Source organism: Lactuca virosa, chromosome 5 (genome assembly GCF_052849685.1).
Source record: "Lactuca virosa cultivar CGN04683 chromosome 5, Lactuca_virosa_CGN04683_v6, whole genome shotgun sequence".
Classification (NCBI taxonomy): Eukaryota; Viridiplantae; Streptophyta; class Magnoliopsida; order Asterales; family Asteraceae; genus Lactuca; species Lactuca virosa.
The window spans coordinates 388,677,476-388,698,057 of record NC_136430.1 but is presented as its reverse complement, the minus strand read 5'-3'; the positions used below and the strand labels follow the sequence as shown (position 1 = coordinate 388,698,057).

The 20,582-nt window shown below is 38.8% G+C and overlaps 1 protein-coding gene and 1 long non-coding RNA gene across 5 annotated transcripts; one reads left to right on the top strand and one right to left on the bottom strand.

The window, feature by feature from the left end:
- Positions 1–2,782: 2,782 nt before the first annotated feature.
- On the top strand, positions 2,783–4,160 carry LOC145117032 (uncharacterized). Of its 4 annotated transcripts, XR_013712463.1 has the most exons (5): positions 2,783–2,986; positions 3,106–3,196; positions 3,273–3,407; positions 3,487–3,614; positions 3,887–4,160. It is a non-coding gene; the product is annotated as an uncharacterized LOC145117032 (long non-coding RNA). The 4 variants fall into 4 exon arrangements; XR_013712462.1 differs by having other exon boundaries at positions 2,783–3,196; positions 3,270–3,407; positions 3,887–4,157; XR_013712461.1 differs by having other exon boundaries at positions 2,783–3,196; positions 3,887–4,155.
- Positions 4,161–4,548: 388 nt separating this feature from the next.
- Positions 4,549–17,622, bottom strand: LOC145113769 (uncharacterized). Its single transcript, XM_079049826.1, has 8 exons — positions 17,618–17,622; positions 17,467–17,487; positions 17,377–17,380; positions 17,254–17,324; positions 16,994–17,165; positions 16,713–16,916; positions 5,118–5,151; positions 4,549–5,034 (listed from the first exon to the last, which is right to left on the bottom strand). The coding sequence occupies exons 1-8, from the start codon at positions 17,620–17,622 to the stop codon at positions 4,556–4,558; spliced, it is 990 nt and encodes a 329-aa protein (XP_078905952.1). The 3' UTR covers positions 4,549–4,555.
- Between the last annotated feature and the right edge of the window lie 2,960 nt (positions 17,623–20,582).

The following is a 20,582-nucleotide window of genomic DNA, read 5'->3' as shown; positions in this document are numbered from 1 at the left end:
ATAAATGCAGTATTAATTGTTTATAGTGTTATTCTTTACGAATTAATGTAATTAGTGATTCTTAAAAAAGAAAATCCATATTCTTTAGAAAATGTTATTCTTGATAATATGTCATACAATTCTTTAAGCGTGTTAATTATAAAAATATCTTGAATATAACCATATTCTGTAAGAATAAAATCGAAAATATCTTTACTATTTTCTGGTTGACTTTGTCATTCTAACAGAATAAAATCGGTTATTATATAAAACTATATTAGAATTAAATTTGAATTAATTTTAAAAAATCTAAATTTTAAAAATAAGAGATCTAATTATCCCTTAAAATCCAAAAAATTTCATTTTTAATTTAGGTCATTTGACAAAAATACCCTTATGCTGAAATTTATGTGATTATATGGTACATGTTACCCTATTGTAATATCATAGACTCTCAGATCATAACATTTGATTCTGTTCCATCTAGTGGTCCAGATCTGTGCATTCTGGCACACAATAGTTAGTAAAAACACAATAATCTAAGCCTATATATATATATATATATATATATATATATATATATATATATATATATATATATATATATATATTAGTAAAAGAAATATATAAAATTAAGGGTAAAATTGTCTTTTTAAATGGATTAAGGATGTGCAGTGCAATTTTCTTTAAACCACAGGGATGCATCTTGTCAAAATTTCAAAGGTTTGATTGAATGTGCGAATTTGACCAAAGCACAGGGACCAAAACTGTAATTTACTCAAAGAATATGTTAACTACAAGTTTTATTTGTTACTGAAATTCGTTTTCATGTATATTCATTAAATCGTTTCTTAAAAATTATTATTTTAACTATATAATTTTAATTTTTTTACAATCCATAAGAATTCGCCTAAAATTTGGTATAAACATTTGATCTTTGATAGATCAAATACCGTCGATTACTATATTCATGAGAATTCGCCTAATATTTCTTATAAACATTTGATCTTGAAGACCGTCTTCAATACGATGGGGTCAGCAGCGAATTAGATAACCATCAATGAGTCAACATAGAACATTAACTCCATTTGGTACAAACATTTGATCTTGAAGACCGTCTTCAATAGGATGGACTCAGCAACGAATTAGATAACCATCAATAAGTCAATATAGCCTTAACTCACATGAGCAGCCTCGGTGGCCACAATTAATAAAATAATATATTCTATACTTGTTAGATCACAAATTAATAAATAATTCCATGTGATTAGATTTACTACCCGCGACTATTTCTAGAGTAAATTACACTAATAGTCCCTGTGGTTTAGCGTAACTTGCATTTGGTTCCCATCTAATTGTTTTATTTTTTTGAAATTTGTCCCGAACTGTCTAAAAAGGACTATATTGCCCAAAATAGCATTTTCTATTTTTAAATTTATTTTATGTTATTACTGTATAAAGTAAATTATTGATAAGATGCAGATGGACCCACTTTACACCTTAGTATTTACCGTAATGTTTAAAATTTAAACTCATATCGGCGTATCTCATTTTCCTCCACTTTTTAACTTTTTAAAGTCATGAAGAAATTAATAAGTATTTTTTGGATGGTTATTTCAATCTCAACAATTACAAAACACTTATTCACAAAACCCCCCCATTCACATTTTACAATGCTCAAGAATACAAAAAAACCTAATTCTCATAACCTACATACATGTTGGTATATACCATTACCAATATGTATCGACCAATCTTATTGGTAGTCAAACAAGTTGGTACCAACTATACTTTGTATTGTAATGGTAGCAAAGTTTACACACCAGCTATAATTGGTACGATATATGGTTTAGAAAAAAAAAAAAAAAAAGAACGGTACTGCACCAATTCATCCCTAATAACCATAGTGTGAAAAAGAGAGTGTGAACAACCATTTAGATTTGCTACCAACCTTAATTGGACCGATGACACCATCCCATTCTTGGTGGCACAATCGTGAAGAGTGGAGCATAGGGTAAGTAGCGGTTCAACCTACATACCTTCATATTTCGCCTCAAACTGTTTCTTTATGAAAGCTTTAGGATTGAGCTTATTCACATTTTTCAGACGTTCGACTTCACTAGAGTGAGGTCGGATGTAGTCGATTAGCGGAAGGGATACCATTTTGGTTGTAAATCATGTAAATTAGAGGGACATAGTTTCAATTTTTTTGTAAACGGGCCCATATCATTTCTCATGTTTAAGTCTTTCGATTGTTGACTGCAATTAAAAGTTTTTTAGAACTTGATTTGGATTTTATATTTTCCGGTAAACAACCAAGGCAATGACAAGATCTACATAGGTGGATCTAATGTAGAGCCCGGGGTAATCTGGGATACACCTCAAATTTTCGAAAAATTTCGTTTTATGTTGCGTTGATACCCTAGAAAAAAAATTGGGCTACCCTAAAATAATTTAGGTTACTTGTTATTGTATATTATGAAATTTTTTTGTGGTGCCCGTTTACTTTGACACTGACTCCCCAACTGGAATCTACGGTTTGGTGGTCGGAGGTCGAGCTTGCAGAACTCAATGATCTTAGACAGGGCCGACCTTAGAGGGAGGGCAAGTTGGGCGACCGCCCCGGGCCTCATCAAATCTCGGGCCCCCAAAATTTGTAATAACTATATATAGTTTTAGATTATATAAAATGAAAAACACACCAAGAAAAACAAAATTACTTTAGCTGAGATGGTTAAGACGCACAAAATTTTGAATAAATAAAAAAAGGCCCCTTGTTCGAATCTGGTAGTTGTATGTTTTTTTTGTGTGTGTCTCGTGATGAAAGCAAGCAGGAAAATAGACTGAAATGACTTTTTAATTCTTAAAAACAAATTCAATCACTTCATAATCTTTCTTTCTAATATAATTTTTTCACATTTGTGAGAGACCTGCAAATCTGCAAATAGAAAAGAAAATGAGGGATCCGATTTCTAAAGATATCTAATTGCATGAATGAAGCTACCGAGTTACGATTTTAAATCTCCTGATTTCTGATTTTGAAGTTCTTTTTTTTAACAGCTAAAATTTGATTTTAAAGATCTATTCTAAAGGTATGATATCTAATTTTGAAGTTCCAATTTCTAGGTGTGTAATTGGTATCCGAGAATGTGAGAAGGAATGAAGTCAACACCTGATTGTTAAAAACTTCATCGTCTTGTGTCCTATTAATTTGAAAGTATGTGTTGTTTTTTTCCCTAATTTATCGATCTTTACCAAGTCACTAATTGTTGAACACTATTTCATTCAAGAAGGAATGATATCAACTATTGCAGTGAAGTTCTTTTTCCCAAAAAAATCAGTGCACATGAAGTCCAATGAAACCATCTATTCCATACAAGTTTTTTTTGTAATCTTTTTCATGCATATGAAGTGTTTGATGAAATGCGGTAATGAAATTTTAAGTTTTAAAAATTTAGAATACAATGTATAAAATTAATCTCTATCTTGACGAACTTGTTACTGTAGGCTGCATTATGTTTCTGGTGTTCAACTGTTTCAAGGCTCTATATGTACAATCCTACATTTAGTCAAAGGACATGGAGAAGAGTTTCAAAAGATCCAAGATGAAGTAATTGAAAACACACAATTTAATCGTACGTTGCTATTTCTTTTTTTAGCTCTTTAGATGTACAGTTTTGCCGGTCCAACCCGTTTTATCTTTTAACAATTTTGGATCTTTGTTCGAAGAACTGCGACAAAATGTCAAAAGTAAACACCAGATTTTGCAAGACATTGTGAGTTACACAAATTGTATAAAAAATAAAAAGTTTCATACATTAATTCTAGTTATCTAAATAGTATAATATTTTCTTTATCTTAAAGGGCATTTATTTTTATTTATTTATTTATTTATTTTTTGCCCCAGGTCCTAAATCAGTTTGGACGACCTCATCAAGGGGTGGAGCTTTGGGTTTCAAAATTTGATTTTGGTTGTTGTCTTCTTCGACGTAAGTGAATGAGTGGTGCTGGCGGCTGGATATGAGAAATGAAAGAACTGGACATTTTCTTTACGTTGTGGGACATTACTTTTCTTTTAACTTTTAAATAATAACAAAAAAAATTAATTAAAAAGTAAATACGAGGGTGTTTGGATTAACTTTTGTGGGGCAAAAGTCCTTTTTGTAAAAAGACTTTTTACAAAAGTTGTTTTTTAAAATGTGTTTGGATTAACTTTTGAAGGAAAAAAGTCAAAAGTTAAAGTGTTTGGTTTAATTTTTACATATAAAATGACTAAAAATGACATGTTTACATATTTACATTGATTTACTACTTTACATATATTATTTTATACTTAATTTTTTTTAAACACATATTATAATTTTGTAAACATTTTATTAGAAAATATAAAATATAAAATTCTTTTAAAATATTTTTAATTTTTTGAATTAGACCATAACAATATTAAAATTACTACGTTCATATAGATTGTAAATAATTCATAAGAGGACTTTTTGGATTAGACTATGACAATATTAAAATTACGTTCATACAAATTGTAATAATTTTTAAAAAAATATCATAGATAATATTACATTCATCTTCGCAATGTGATTATATCTTGTGCAATAATATCCCGTATCGCTGCCATATATAAATCATCATCGCTCGTGCGACGTGTACTTGGACCTTCTTCGTAAACATCACTACCGGTATCACCTCGTACGAGATTGTAGGATTCTTGTTGTGTCCTATTAAACGTTTCATCAGACCTACCAACCTTTCTAATGTAGTTATGGATCGCCATCGTTCTCACTTGGTTCTTGTACTTGTAATTAACATGCATGTCTCTTAATAACGCCCACCTAGCTTTCCACACTCCAAAAGTTCGTTCAATGATATTTCGCAATGATGAGTGAAGATAGTTAAATTTCTCTTTCGGTCCACGAGGTTCACGAATAGCAGCTGTGTGTCCACGTCGAAAATCTGGTAAATGATAACGAATATTTGTGTCTTTGTATGGAGCAAGATACCCTCTCGTATTTGGATATCTGGCATCAACAACGTAATATTTACATGTAAATAAAACAAACATTTATTATTCGTTTCAAACAAGTAGTAAAAACATAAAACTTGTGTTTCAAAAAAAAAATACTAACCACCCGTTGGATAGGGAAAATTAAGATCTGGTCTCTGTAAGGTGTAACATCCGGATTTTCAGGTATGTTATTTTAATTATTTATTTTTGAGGATCATTGATCTACTCGACAAGTTGGTGCTATAACTCGTCGAGTAGAAGCGGGGTGGCCACGTGAGTTTAATGAACTACTCGACGAGTCCAAGAGTATACTCGTCGAGTAGGCACTGTAAGTGGAAACCCTAGATCCCTGGGTTTGGGACCTATTTAAAGGCACTTATAGCCTCATTTGCGGCCACACCTCACTGAGAAGAAACCCTAATCGCCCCTTGAGCTTGTGAGAGAGTCTTGATCCTTACTTGAGATTTGTGAGTACATTTTGGTGAAGGAAAGGAAGATTCCAAGCTAGGATTGAGAAGAGGCTGATATATCTACTGCTTATACGTCTAAGAGCTTCTATTAGAGGTATCAAGTTCGAACCTTTCCCTTTTATTTGAGTAGATCTCTCATTTTGAAGATTAGGGCTTCTTTCCTTTCATTTTGGGACTTTGAGGATTTGGGGTTCATGAGGAGGCTTGAACTCCAGATCTGGACCTTAGGAGGTCTCTAGCACCCACAGGTTCCTGCTTTACTCAGCCTTGATGGTATTTATGAGTGAAAACCCCATTTAGATCATGTTCTTGGCATTTCATGCCCAAAATGTCGTGCATGGACGTAAAGTTTATGACTTTACGTGGTAAATGAGCCCTTAGAGTATGGATCTGGAGTTTGAGGAAGTATTTTGCCTTAAAATCGTCTGAATGCAAGCTGAGTCTTAATAGACTCGCCGAGTTGATGACCCGACTCGGCGAGTAGCTTAGGGTTTGTCCCGATGAGTTGAATCATGCGATAGCTCGACGAGTTAGGGGTTAACTCGACTAGCTGGGTCTTCCTGAGTTCACTGAGAATCGATGGGACTCGACAAGTCGTACGAGTGCACTCGGCGAGTCTGGTCAGAGTTGGACCGTTGACTGGAGTTGACTTCAATTGACCTTAGGGTTTGGTCAAACTGATTCAAGAGAGGCTATAGAGGGGAAGAATGGCCTTCTACCCATTTTGTAGAGGTGAGGATAAAAGGAGAGTATTGATTAGAGATATTATCATTTTGATAGGCGAAGGATAAATCGGGGATATCGAGCACGAGAGTTTACTAGACATCCTACGAGGTGAGTTTTCTCACTATACCTTACCTAGAGTGGTAATTATGTGTGACCGGAAGGTCTTATGTGCTATGACGAGTATGGGATATATGTTGCTATGTGATATGTATATATTGTGTATGTTATGAGTAGCATGGTATGGACCGGAAGGTCAACATGATATGGACCAGAAGGTCAATAGGGTATGGACCGGAAGGTCAGCAGTGTATGGACCGGAAGGTCAATATGGTACGGACTGGAAGGTCGACAGAGTAGGACCGGAAGGTCTACTCCGATTGTGGGACCGGAAGGCCCCCTGAGACACATTGACTGGAAGGTCTCGTAGAGCTATAGCCTTGAGTGGCTTATGTGTTGTATGTAGTATTTTGGGGAACTCACTAAGCATTTATGCTTACCGTGTTATGTGATATGTGTTTCAGGTACTAGAGAGGATCACGGGAAGGCGCCGGCATGATCTGTATACACTGATAGAGAATTATGTATTTGAGATTTTGGGATGTGTTTTACCGTGATAACATTTGATACACTTGTGATTTGGGATGATTTAAATGAGAAATGTTATGTTTGAAAAATAAAAAATTGTTTTGAAAATTTACGTCGTTACAAAGTGGTATCAGAGCCTTGGTTTGAGGGATTCGGATGCACCTTCGGGCGTATCTGAACTCAAACTGAGAATTTGAGAAAAATTTTCATAAAAGAAACAATTTTTCTAAAAGAGTAAGAGGTTTTGAGAAAAGTAGAGCGGAGCAGTGTGTACGATCAGCCAACGCCCGAACGGTGATTTCCCAAAATACCCTTACATTATGTGTTATGAGATATTATGTGATATGCTATGCATGCTAGAGTAGGCTAGGTATTCATATCTAGGATTAGAGTGGCCTGATTTGTGATGCTTAGCCTAGGAGATTACTGCTACTATGAGTTACTACGAGAGTGAGTAGGTAGCAGAGAGGAGCTTACGAGAGGTCTACTGGAAAGTAGCATGTGTGTGATGAGATGTAGAGTACTTGTGAACTGGAATCATAGGAGGAGGACTTGGGGTGAATATTGATGTGGTGTGGAAGGTAGTATAGGGCCCGTACTACTGGAAACACCGGATCAGTGAGCAGTCCAAGTAAGAATCCTTAGGATACTAAGGAACAAGTAGGATTGGGTGATCGAGTACGAGTATACTCGAACTAGTCTTTGATTCTTTTATGTTGTGTTTTAGAGACATCATGGTGGGTACGCGCCACACTCCAGAGAGCAGCGGTGTTAGCGATGATGAAATTCGCAGGATGATTCATGATGAGGTGGATGCAGCCATTCGAGCTGAGATACCAGAGATGTTTGGGTCTATCAAGACCACGCTGATTGAGACATTTGATGAGCAGTACGCTGCTCTTACCGATGTTGCTGTTGTTGCGGCCACCGCAGCCGTTGCCGCTGCTAGGCCACAGGGGGGTGACTCGTTGCTGTACCGGGAGTTCAGCAACACGAAGCCACCAGAGTTTGATGGGACACAAGATCCGATAGCTGCGATGAGGTGGATCTCTGACATTAAGGGATGTTTCTACACTTGTTCCTATCCGGAACATTTGAGAGTACGGTTCGCACTGAACCAGCTTCGCTTGGGAGCGAAGGACTGGTGGAAGTTTGTGACGACAGATCTTACTCCTACAGAGCTTACCGCGTTGACCTGGGAGAGGTTCACCACTATGTTCAGAGACGAGTATGTTCCCCCGGTGGAGAGGGAACGTTTGGCCCAGGAGTTCTTGTCCCTCAAGCAGGGGACGGAGTCTGTGACAGTGATCACGCAGATGTTTCATGAGAGGGCGTTGTTCTGCCCTGAGCACGTGTATACTGAGCAGGCACGCATGAGTCGATATTTGAGAATACTGAGGAGAGACATTCGGGAGTTCATGGCGAACTCGACGTACCGAACATTTTCCGAGCTCCAAGAAAATGCTCGGAAGAGGGAGATTGAGCAAGAGACTCAGGCCAGGGAGGAGGCCGAGTCTCAGAGGATGGACAGGCGGCCGGTGCAGTCTCAGCCGGCAGCCGAGCGGGAAAAGCCCGCCGATACGAGATCTGGAGGCCAGAAGGGCCGCACTTGTGGGAAGTGCGGTAAGGGACATGATGGAGTTTGTCGAGCAGGTGCTTGCTACAAATGTGGCAAGGAGGGGCATATAGCCAAAGATTGCCCCAATGGATTTATGGTTTGCTTTCATTGCAACCAGACTGGCCATCGGAAGGCCGAGTGCCCACAGCTGCTTCAGGGATTAGCACAGGGATCTGCACCTGCTGCCAGAGCTACCAAGGCCCGGCCAGCGAAGGCCGAGGCACCGAAGGCTCGCAGGAGAGCCTTTCAGTTGACAGCGGAGGAGGTCCGCGCAGCGCCCGACGTCGTGGCTGGTATGTATTCATTTATTTACTTATACTGAGGTTGAGATATTGTTCTTATATTGTGGTATGTATAGGTACTTTTATTGTGAGTTCTGTACCTGCTTTAGTGTTATTTGACTCGGGTGCGAGTCGATCTTTCGTGTCATTAACGTTTAGCCAGCACATCAGTATCCGACGAGAGGCGTTGAGTCGACCTCTAAGAGTTTCTATAGCCGACGAGCGAGCAGTGTATGCTACTGAGGTGATTCGAGAATGTGTACTCGAGATCTTCGGTGTTGAGTTCCCGATAGATCTGGTCCCGATTGCGATGGGGGACGTTTGTGTCATTGTAGGCATGGATTGGTTGAGCCGATTTGGAGCTGTTATAGACTGCGAGCGTCAGATGGTGACGATACGAGACCCTAGTGGGGGAGTGCTGACAGTATATGGCGAGGTACCCGATGTGGGTCGGCATATTGCTCGGCTGCCAGAGCGAGACAGAGTATACAGCAGGGTTGTAAGGGGGTTGTAGCCTATGTGATGGATACACGAGTTGCCGCAGAGAGGCCGAGTTCTGTCGGTGAGGTTCTGATAGTGCGAGAGTTTCTGGATGTTTTCCACGAGGAGTTGCCGGGTGTGCCTCCCGAGAGGCAGGTGGAGTTTCGCATCAATCTGGTACCGGGGGTGGCGCCTATTGCCAAGGCACCCTATCGCCTTGCGCCAGCGGAGATGCAGGAGTTATCCTCGCAGCTTCAGGAGCTGTTGGGAAAGGGATTCATCCGACCGAGTAGCTCGCCGTGGGGAGCGCCGATCCTTTTTGTCAAGAAAAAGGTTGGTTCACACCGGATGTGCATTGATTACCGGGAGTTGAACAAGTTGACGGTCAAGAACCGTTACCCACTACCGAGGATCGATGATTTGTTTTAATCAGTTTCAGGGAGCTTCTTGGTTCTCCAAGATAGATTTGAGGTCTGGATTTCACCAGATGAGGGTGCGTGATGAGGATATTCAGAAGACGGCGTTTAGGACTCGTTATAGGCATTACAAGTTCGTGGTGATGCCTTTTGGGCTCACCAATGCACCAGCAATGTTCATGGACCTCATGAACCGAGTATGCAGGCCGATGTTGGATCGATCAGTGATTGTATTCATCGACGATATTCTAGTGTATTCGAGATCCAGAGAGCAGCATGAGGAGCACCTGAGGGAGATCCTTGGAGTATTGAGATCGGAGAGGCTTTATGCCAAATTCTCCAAGTGTGATTTCTGGTTACGAGAGGTCCAGTTCTTGGGACATCTCGTTAATCAGAATGGGATATTGGTCGATCCGGCCAAGATTGAGGCTGTCATGAGTTGGGAGGTGCCGAGATCCCCCACCGAGATCAGGAGTTTTCTGGGGTTGGCCGGCTATTATCGGAGATTTATCAGGGATTTCTCCAAGATTTCCGTTCCCCTCACCAGATTGACCCGGAAGGGCGTTGCTTTTACTTGGGGTCCAGAGCAGCAGACCTCGTTTGAGACGCTTCGCCAGAGATTATGCGAAGCCCCAGTGTTAGCCCTTCCGGAGGGAATGGAGGATTTTGTGGTTTACTGTGATGCGTCTATATCAGGGTTGGGAGCGGTGCTTATGCAGAGAGGGCACGTGATAGCATACGTATCGAGGCAGCTGAAGCCTCATGAGACGAGGTATCCCACCCACGATTTGGAGTTGGGGGCAGTGGTGTTCGCCCTCAAGATATGGCGCCATTATTTGTATGGGGTTCGGTGTACCATATACACGGACCATAAAAGTTTGAAGTATCTGATGGATCAGCCCAACCTGAATATGCGCCAGAGGAGATGGTTGGATGTGGTAAAGGATTACGACTGTGAGATCCTGTACCACCTGGGCAAGGCTAACGTAGTAGCCGATGCTCTGAGCCGCAGGGCGGAGAGTGCTCCGATTCGAGATATATGTATGAGGATGACGGTGATGACTCCGGTGTTGGATATTATCCGAGAGGCCCAGGAAGAGGCTGTGAGGCTGGAAACCGCAAGAGAGAGCGGGTGATTGGGCAGGTATCCGAGTTTGTTACTGATAGCCGAGGACTTATGACCTTTCGAGGTCGGGTTTGGGTGCCTTATACGGGCGGAGCTCGTAGCATATTGATGGAGGAGGCGCATAGATCGAGGTTCTCGATCCATCCCTTAGCCACTAAGATGTATTTGGACCTGAAGAGAGATTACTGGTGGCCCTGTATGAAGAGGGATGTTGCATGGGTAGTAGAGAGGTGCTTGACCTGTCGCCGGGTTAAGGCCGAGCACCAGTGTCCGCATGGCAAATTGCAGCCATTAGAGGTTCCCCAGTGGAAGTGGGAACAGATTTCTATGGATTTTATCACCAAATTGCTGAGGACCGCGAGAGGTGTTGATGCAATTTGGGTGATTATGGATCGGCTGACGAAGAGCGTTCACTTCCTTGCTATCAGTGATAGGTCTTCTACAGAGAGGCTGGCAGAGATATATGTGAGGGAGGTGGTGTCGCGGCATGGAGTGCTGATCTCGATTGTGTCCGACCGAGATGTACGTTTCACTTCCAGGTTCTGGAAGAAGTTTCATGAGGAGTTGGGTACGAGATTGCACTTCAGCAGTGCTTACCACCCCCAGACGGATGGACATAGTGAGCGAACGATTCAGACGCTTGAGGACATGCTTCGAGCATGTGTTATGGACTTCGGTGGAAGTTGGGATACATACCTACCTTTGGCTGAGTTTTCATACAACAACAGCCACCACTCGAGTATTGGAATGCCTCCCTTCGAGCTGTTATATGGGAGGAGGTGTAGGACCCCCATCTGTTGGGGAGAGGTAGGACAGCGAGTGATGGGTAACACTGAGATAGTGCTTAAGACGACTGAGCAGATTCAGCAGGTCAGACAGAGGTTGCTGACAGCCCAGAGCCGCCAGAAGAGCTATGCGGATAGGCGGCAATCCGAGCTCGAGTTCTAGGTTGGAGATTTCGTACTCCTGAAGGTATCTCCTTGGAAAGGAGTGATCCGATTTAGGAAGAGGGGCAAGCTGGGGCCCCGATACATTGGTTCGTTCAGGGTGACCGCGAGAGTGGGTAAGGTAGCATACCGTTTAGAGCTACCTCCGGAGTTGAGCCAGATTCATGATACCTTCCACGTATCCCAGTTGAGGAAGTGGATAGCCGATGAGACGGAAGTAGAGCCGCTAGAGGATATTCAGGTGGATGCGAGCCTGAATTACATTGAGAGGCCGATCGCGATCTTGGATCGGAAGATCAAGGTTCTAAGGAACAAGGATGTGCCTCTGGTTCAGGTCCAGTGGCAACATCGGAGAGGGTCCGAGCTGACTTGGGAGCCGGAGATAGAGATGCGGGAGCAGCATCCAGGGTTGTTTGCAGAGTAAGACTTCGAGGGCGAAGTCTGATCCTAGTGGGGGAGAATTGTAACATCCGGATTTTTAGGTATGTTATTTTAATTATTTATTTTTGAGGATCATTGATCTACTCGACGAGTTGGTGCTATAACTCGTCGAGTAGAAGCGGGGGTGGCCACGTGAGTTTAATGAACTACTCGACGAGTCCAAGAGTATACTCGCCGAGTAGGCGCTGTAAGTGGAAACCCTAGATCCCTGGGTTTGGGACCTATTTAAAGGCACTTATAGCCTCATTTGCGGCCACACCTCACTGAGAAGAAACCCTAATCGCCCCTTGAGCTTGTGAGAGAGTCTTAAGCCTTACTTGAGATTTGTGAGTACATTTTGGTGAAGGAAAGGAAGATTCCAAGCTAGGATTGAGAAGAGGCTGATATATCTACTGCTTATACGTCCAAGAGCTTCTATTAGAGGTATCAAGTTCGAACCTTTCCCTTTTATTTGAGTAGATCTCTCATTTTGAAGATTAGGGCTTCTTTCCTTTCATTTTGGGACTTTGAGGATTTGGGGTTCATGAGGAGGCTTGAACTCCGTATCTGGACCTTAGGAGGTCTCTAGCACCCAAAGGTTCCTGCTTTATTCAGCCTTGATGGTATTTATGAGTGAAAACCCCATTTAGATCATGTTCTTGGCATTTCATACCCAAAATGCCATGCATGGACGTAAAGTTTATGACTTCACATGGTAAATGAGCCCTTAGAGTATGGATCTGGAGTTTGAGGAAGTATTCTGCCTTAAAATCATCTGAATGCAAGTTGAGTCTTAATAGACTCGCCGAGTTGATGAGCCGACTCGACGAGTGGCTTAGGGTTTGTCCCGATGAGTTGAATCATGCGATAGCTTGACGAGTTAGGGGTTAACTCGACGAGCTGGGTCTTCCTGAGTTCACTGAGAATCGATGGGACCCGACGAGTCGCACGAGTGCTGTCACAACTAGGAATTTTGATGCTTTGTAAACAATTAACAAGGATAACATTGTAACTAAAACTTGAAAGTATGTATGATGCTCATAATTTGGAGCAACACTTAGAATGGGCCCAAGATGATTCCTCCCCTCTCTCCCTAGCCCAAATCGACCCATTTTTAATAAAAAAAAAAGAGATAAGAATGGAAGAAGAATTAAAACAAAAAGGGAAATTATGGAAAATTTGTGAGGATGCCACCTCGTTATTGCATGGTGGACATCCATGCAATGTCACCTCACTTCTCTTCCCTCCCTTCCTTCTTCTTCTCGGCCGAAAGCACCCAACACCCACACCAAATTCATTTTTCAAACACTCACTATTCTCTCAAGAACACCTCTCATTTCTTCATCAAAATTTCTAAGATCTTGAGCATTTCAAGTAGGATCTTTCAGAAGAATCATCATCCTAGGTAAGTTGATGCTTGGATCCATAATCTAGTCTCTTTATTTCATCAAGAATCTCTTCTAAACTCACACAAACTCATGATCATCATTCTAGAAAACTCTAAGTTCGAGATCCACCCACGAAGGCTTGCTAGGATCAAACTCTTCCATTTCTTTCTTCAAAACCGACAACACCAAGCAAATGTGAGTTCATACCCCTCTATTTTCGGTTTTCATATGATTTATGGGGGAGAATACCAGTAAAATGTGTAGATCTATGTGTATTTGTATGTTATGTGTGATTTCTTGTGTTTATGTGGTGAATATGTGCTAAAAATGAAAGATATTTCGATATCTATAGTTCAAGAAGGAAAAATATGTAATCTAGGATATATTTCACTTAACATGTCAAGATAAACTACCATACAAGGTTTATAATAAGCATTCTACAACATAAAGTTGGTTATTGGACTATTTTTGATAAATAAACAAAAGATGGGGAAAAAGATGTCATTCACGGTTTTTACAAGGATCAAAAGGTCAAAACAGCTAAAATAAGAGTTTTTATAAATATGATGCTTTTTAAAGGACTAAAAATGTAAATTTTAGCCTAATGGGCTAAAATTTGGGCTTTCGGATATTTAGGCCCAAATATGCGAAAAATCAAATTTAAGGGGGCTAAAATGGAAAGTTTTCTCAAAACAGGGGCTATAAACGTAAATGAACCTATTTCAGGGGTTAAAATGGCATTATTTATCAAAAGGGACTAAAAATGCAAAGATTTTGGATTTTGGGTCAAAATTGTAAAAATTGCGAAAAGTGTGGATTTAAATGCAAATCTTTTAACTAAGGGGTTGAAACTGTCCAAAATTAAATTTTGGGCTTAAAACATTATTTAAATAAGTGTTTGGGTCAAAAATGTCAAGAAAAATAGTTCAAGGACCTAATATGACATTTTTTCATAAAAATGACTAAAATTGCCAACTTTACCAAAATAAGGGGCTGAATTGGTCAAACTAATATTTTTGGTCAATTATGTTAAAATAATTGGGTCAAAATATACAAAATTTTATAACTTATGGGTTTAAATAGAAAAGTATATATTTTTATAAATCTATGAATCGTTATAAAACAATTTGGTGATTATTACGACATATCGATTAAACAACTTCGCAACACTAATACTATACAAAACAAGTAAACATTCAAATGGTTGGGCTTAAATAATTCAAATCCTGCTTATTGGGCCTTTGTGACCCATTAACATGACTTTTGGGCCTAACATAAATAATACATGTTTATTGGGCCTCATGTGACCCAATTACATGCCTAAGGGACCCTCAATGACTTTTACATGCTATTGGGCCTCAGTGGCCCATTACCATTGCTAGTAAGGTCCAAATAAATCATATGCGAAATGGGCTAACGCGTCCTTCGTATTCTCGACAGCCTTAAATAACATACGTGATTACTAGGGCCTCGTAGTCCTCTTCTCTTCGTCTGTTAGGCTTACCTTCTATTCAAGTAAACAAAAATCAGGTAGTTAATCAAGGTTATTCAAATTCATTTGGATTAAGTGAGTAATAACGGGCGACACCAATAAGTGTCGGTCGTAGTCTGTAGTTATAATCAAAGTCTCCTGGAGGGAGAGCGAGAGTTTGTGTATAGATCTATACGGGGGTGACTCCCCCACACCTAAGCTGTTCCCTACAGTTAGACTCGGCCAGTCTAGGGTGACAAAATCTTAAGATCAATTCCGGCGTTCGCTAGAATGCCAAGACAGACGAACTAGTCATTATCATGCATGGTTATAACGACTCACATAGAGATCCAATACCATCTAAGTAATCATGGGAAATCATATTCATTCGTTGTGACGATACAATAATACAAAACGATCATACTATTTTATCGGAATACATCGGGTTTTCCGGGGAAACAACATTATCCACTTGTACTTTCAATAACTATAATGCAAGAATTTATCATGGGGAAACATATCATTTTTTTACACGTTTTGAGATCATTCACGCATATACTTATGGATCATCACACCTTTTGTATAAACAATTGCCATTTCAGAAAATATCGGATTTTCTGGGTTTTACAAACAATACAAAGCATTTTCATATCAAACCTGATTATGAACTCACCAACATTATATATGTTGACTGTTTTCAAAATAACTTGTATTCTCAAGTAACAGATAAGTTGAAGAACAATACCAAGTGTGTTAGGATGTTATGTTTTGAAACTCTCAAACAATTTATGCTATGGATATGTAATATTTAGACAATTTACTTGATGTGAACAAGGTCAGTTGTAATGTATTAATGCATGGTGATGTTTATGTTATGTTTCATGTATATTCATTGTGATGATATTTCAATTTAAGTCACGTGAGCCCTCGGATGTTTCCGCTGTCTGGTTCGGGGGTATGACAAGTGCACTCGGCGAGTCTGGTCAGAGTTGGACCGTTGACTGGAGTTGACTTCAGTTGACCTTAAGGTTTGGTCAAACTGATTCAAGAGAGGCTATGGAGGGGAAGAATGGCCTTCTACCCATTCTGTAGAGGTGAGGATAAAAGGAGAGTATTGATTAGAGATATTATCATTTTGATAGGCGGGGGATAGATCAGGGATATCGAGCACGAGAGTTTACTAGACATCATACGAGGTGAGTTTTCTCACTATACCTTACCTAGAGTGGTAATTATGTGTGACCGGAAGGTCTTATGTGCTATGAAGAGTATGGGATATATGTTGCTATGTGATATGTATATATTGTGTATGTTATGAGTAGCATGGTATGGACCGGAAGGTCAACATGATATGGACCAGAAGGTCAACAGGATATGGACCGGAAGGTCAGCAGTGTATGGACCGGAAGGTCAATATGGTACGGACCGGAAGGTCGACAGAGTAGGACCGGAAGGTCTACTCCGATTGTAGGACCGGAAGGCCCCCTGAGAGACACATTGACCGGAAGGTCTCGTAGAGCTATAGCCTTGAGTGGCTTATGTGTTGTATGTAGTATTTTGGGGAACTCACTAAGCATTTATGCTTACCATGTTATGTGATATGTGTTTCAAGTACTAGCGAGGATCGCGGGAAGGCGCCGACATGATCTGTATACACTGATAGAGAATTATGTATTTGAGATTCTGGGATGTGTTTTACCGTGATAGCATTTGATACACTTGTGATTTGGGATGATTTAAATGAGAAATGTTATGTTTGAAAAATGAAAAATTGTTTTGAAAATTTACTTCGTTACATAAGGCTTCATTGAAAATTCTTGTATCATGTGCAGTCCCTTCCCAACCGGCCCAGACAAATGTAAAGCACATGTTAAAATCATAAACAACCATTATATTTTGTGTTGCATATCCCTTTCGACCAATGTACTTCACTTCATATTTTTGTGGAACCGATGCCCTGACGCGTGTCCCATCTATAGCACCAATGCAATCCTTCAAATTCAAAAATATATCATAAATATATTATTTGTTAAAGTTTCACTACCAAGAAAATAAACATTGGATAATACCTTGAACATTGGATAATACCGAGGCTTATTTAATATATATTCGGGAACATCATCATTATAGTTTGCGTCTGGCTTGATGATGTCGGCACTCAGTTTTAGCACGGCTTCCAAAACTGTATGGAAATGCCTGTGAATCGTTTCCCCCGAATGATTAAAAAATTCTTGCACAAATCTTATCAAAGGAGGTACAGGGTTTATGGCGTTTTTTTTGTTCAATCAAGCACGAATCAATAAACACCATGAAGCTATGGTTATCCCACCCAAATTTTGGTTTTTTCATTTTTAAAGATGTTTCACAATCAACAATTGTAGTGTTGTTTTCATCCATTATCTGTGAATTACATACAGTATCAACATTTAAACAACAAACCAATTTCATTAACCTTCCTAAATGATTTCATTAATTTATCAAAATTCTAATCAAAACAGAAAAAATAGAATATCACAGAATATCAATTTCACAAATCGGTTACCTGTTAACACAAATATCATCCCTGAACAAAAAATTTCATCAGCTTCATATTTCATCAATATCACTAATTATTAATCCATATTTCATCAAGTTCACAGAATAATCACTATTTCACAACATATCAATTTCAGAAATCGGGAGGAACAAATCACAGCATATCGATTTCAGAAATCGGGAGGAAGAAATCACATAACAATTTAAGGAAAATTCAAAAACTACATTTCTTTGCTACTGAAAATCGGAGATCGGAAATCGACTGGAAAGAAAACAAACCTGATCAGAGATGGAGAAAGAAGACCCCGATGTTGTAGTGTTGCAGGTCGTCGGTGTTGCCGGTGCTGCAGGTCGTCGGTGCTGCAGGTCTCCGGTGTTGCAGGAACGATCGAGATGCGAGAGAGAAGAAAGTGACAGAGAGAACGAGAGAGTAGGGAATATGCTGTGAATGAAGAATTAATTAGGGTAGATGGGGGGTATATTGGTAATTTAATATTTTTAGCTGTTGAAAAGTTGGAAAAAATCACGTAATCGTGACTTTTCAAAAAGGCTCAATTTACTCTATTGGAAAAGTCATTTACAAAAGTCCTTTTCACTTAACCAAACATCTTTTTGGACTTTTTCTAAAAGATAAAAGTAAAAGTCATTTTAAAAGTTAATCCAAACACCCTCATAATGGCAATTAGGGGTGTTCGTTTGGATGGATCTGTTTGATCCGATCCAATCAAGTAAATCAAAATTGATTTCGATTTTCAAAACATGGATCCGAATAGTGTAAACTAAATTCAAATCTGATCCGATCTGATCCAATTACAATTCGGTTGGATCGGTTTTTATAATTCGGTTTTTAAAACCAAAATATTTTAAAACGACATATAATTATAATATTACCCAACTTTACATAAGAAGCAAAAACAAATTATTTAGTTGTGATTTGAAATTTATAAACAACTAATAAGAATATATATTATAGTTAAATATTTTATAGATAGAAAACTTTTGAGAGAAAATGCATATTAATGTTTTTTTAATCGGGTGAAACATTTTGAACCTATTTGAAAAAATAAATTACAAAATTAATAAATAACTATAGATATATATTTTAAACAGATAAATAATAAATGTTTATTCGGTTTTTTTGGACTATTCAGTTTTTATTTTATAAACCAAACCAATCCGAAATCCAAAATAATAATTCGGTTTTGTTGAAAACATATCCAAAAATCTGAATATACGAACCAAATAGTCCAATCCAAATTATCTAATTGGATAATTTGGTTTTATCCGAATAGTGAACAGCCCTAATGGCAATACAATCGTTTTAGAATTGCGGTCTGCCAGGTACTAAGATCGCAATATAACCAAACCACAGGGACCATATGATGATATAAGAGAAAATGACAAAAATAGCCAATTATCCTAATCACTTTGCGGAAAATAGGCAAAAAAAAACGAAATTGCAAAAATGGCCACAAAAATCGCAGATGGGAATGGTCCATCTACGATTTGCACATTCCATCTGCGAATGTACAAGTGGCTAAAGCACAAGTGTGCTTTAGCCACTTGTACATTCGAAGGTGGATTAATTTTAAATTTTTTTTTCTATATATAGGGCATTTTCAGGCTTAAATCGCAGATGGACACAGTCCATCTGCGATGTTCTCTGTATTCCATCTGCGATTTTACGTTTTTTTTAATTTTTTTTTAATTTGACTATGAAATCAATTGGTTTGACTACGAAATAATGTTACTATATATAAACTTTTGTAGAAAATTATCAGTTTAGTTGTTATTTGTTTAGGAAATTTCTCTAAAATCTCTCTAAAAAATGATTGAATATTTGGTTTGTCTTGTAACCGGTGGGAGATGACAAGTTATTGAAACAAATCTGGAATACGTATGTCCACATGGAGGTATTTCTGAATTCGCTTTGATATTTTCTGAGTAAATTAGTTATAGTGATTTTGTATCTTTGGTGAGAAGCAAAATTGGTTTGTTAGACAAATATAGAATTAGACTTCGTTTCCATCATTTTGAATTGAATTATTATATAGCTATAGTTGAAGACATGGATGTTAGAATGTTGATAAATGTAATCAAATGTAGTGGAGGAAGGGCTGTCAAAGTGTTTGTGGTGGTTGATGAAGGAGATGAGGTTAATGAGGCTGGTCACAGTGGAAATCAGCCGGTTGGTAATTTATGCAGCTATAAAGGGAGCAACGATCCGATAGGTACTTTCAATACTCCTAGTGTACCTCAGTTTCACAGTGTTGCTGAAAATGTTAATGTTAGTTATTCACCTATTAACTATGTGGATCCTGAGAATTATAAGTACGTTGGTGATGATGATGTTGGTACATATCTTAATGACGTGGGTGGTCGTTGTGATGATGTTGCCGAACAAGAAGTTAAAGTTATGAATAGGCGTATAGTAGATAAAAGTAAAAAGAAAAAAAAATCGAGTCAAAAAAATGAAAAAAAACATGTTTACGGGGATTATGTTGATGTTGCTGATGTACGTTTAGATATAACCGACTTACAAAGCAATTCAGATAGAGATGAGTTGGGTGATAAAGTTAAAGCTAAGTTTCCCGATAACCTTTTTACGGTATGCCCCCTATACCAGCATGCCCAGTTGATATTAATGAAGATATCCCAACACAGATGGTAGACATGAATCTTCAAAAGATTGAATGTGAGGGTATATTTAAGAACAAAGAACTTTTAAAGCGGTGTATTGGTAAAAAAATGTCTTCGAGAAGGTTTTCAGACGAGGACAAGTAGATCCACCAAATGAAGGTATGAGGCTGTTGTGTGTTTCGAAAAATTGTTCTTGGTTACTAAGAGCAAAAGCAATTAAAAATTCTGATGGACTTTTCCAAGTGAATAAATTTGTTGATGTACACACATGTTCTTCAACAATTTTGCAACCTAATCATCGACAAGCAAACAAATATGTTTTGGGTGAATATCTTGCTGATGTTTTGGCTGAAGATTATAGTAGAGTTTATCGGGGAAAAGATATTATTAATGATATGAATGCTCAATTGAATATCAATATCTCATACCATCAGGCATGGCGTGCAAAGCAATGTGCATTGTTGTTGTTAAGGGGTACGAAAG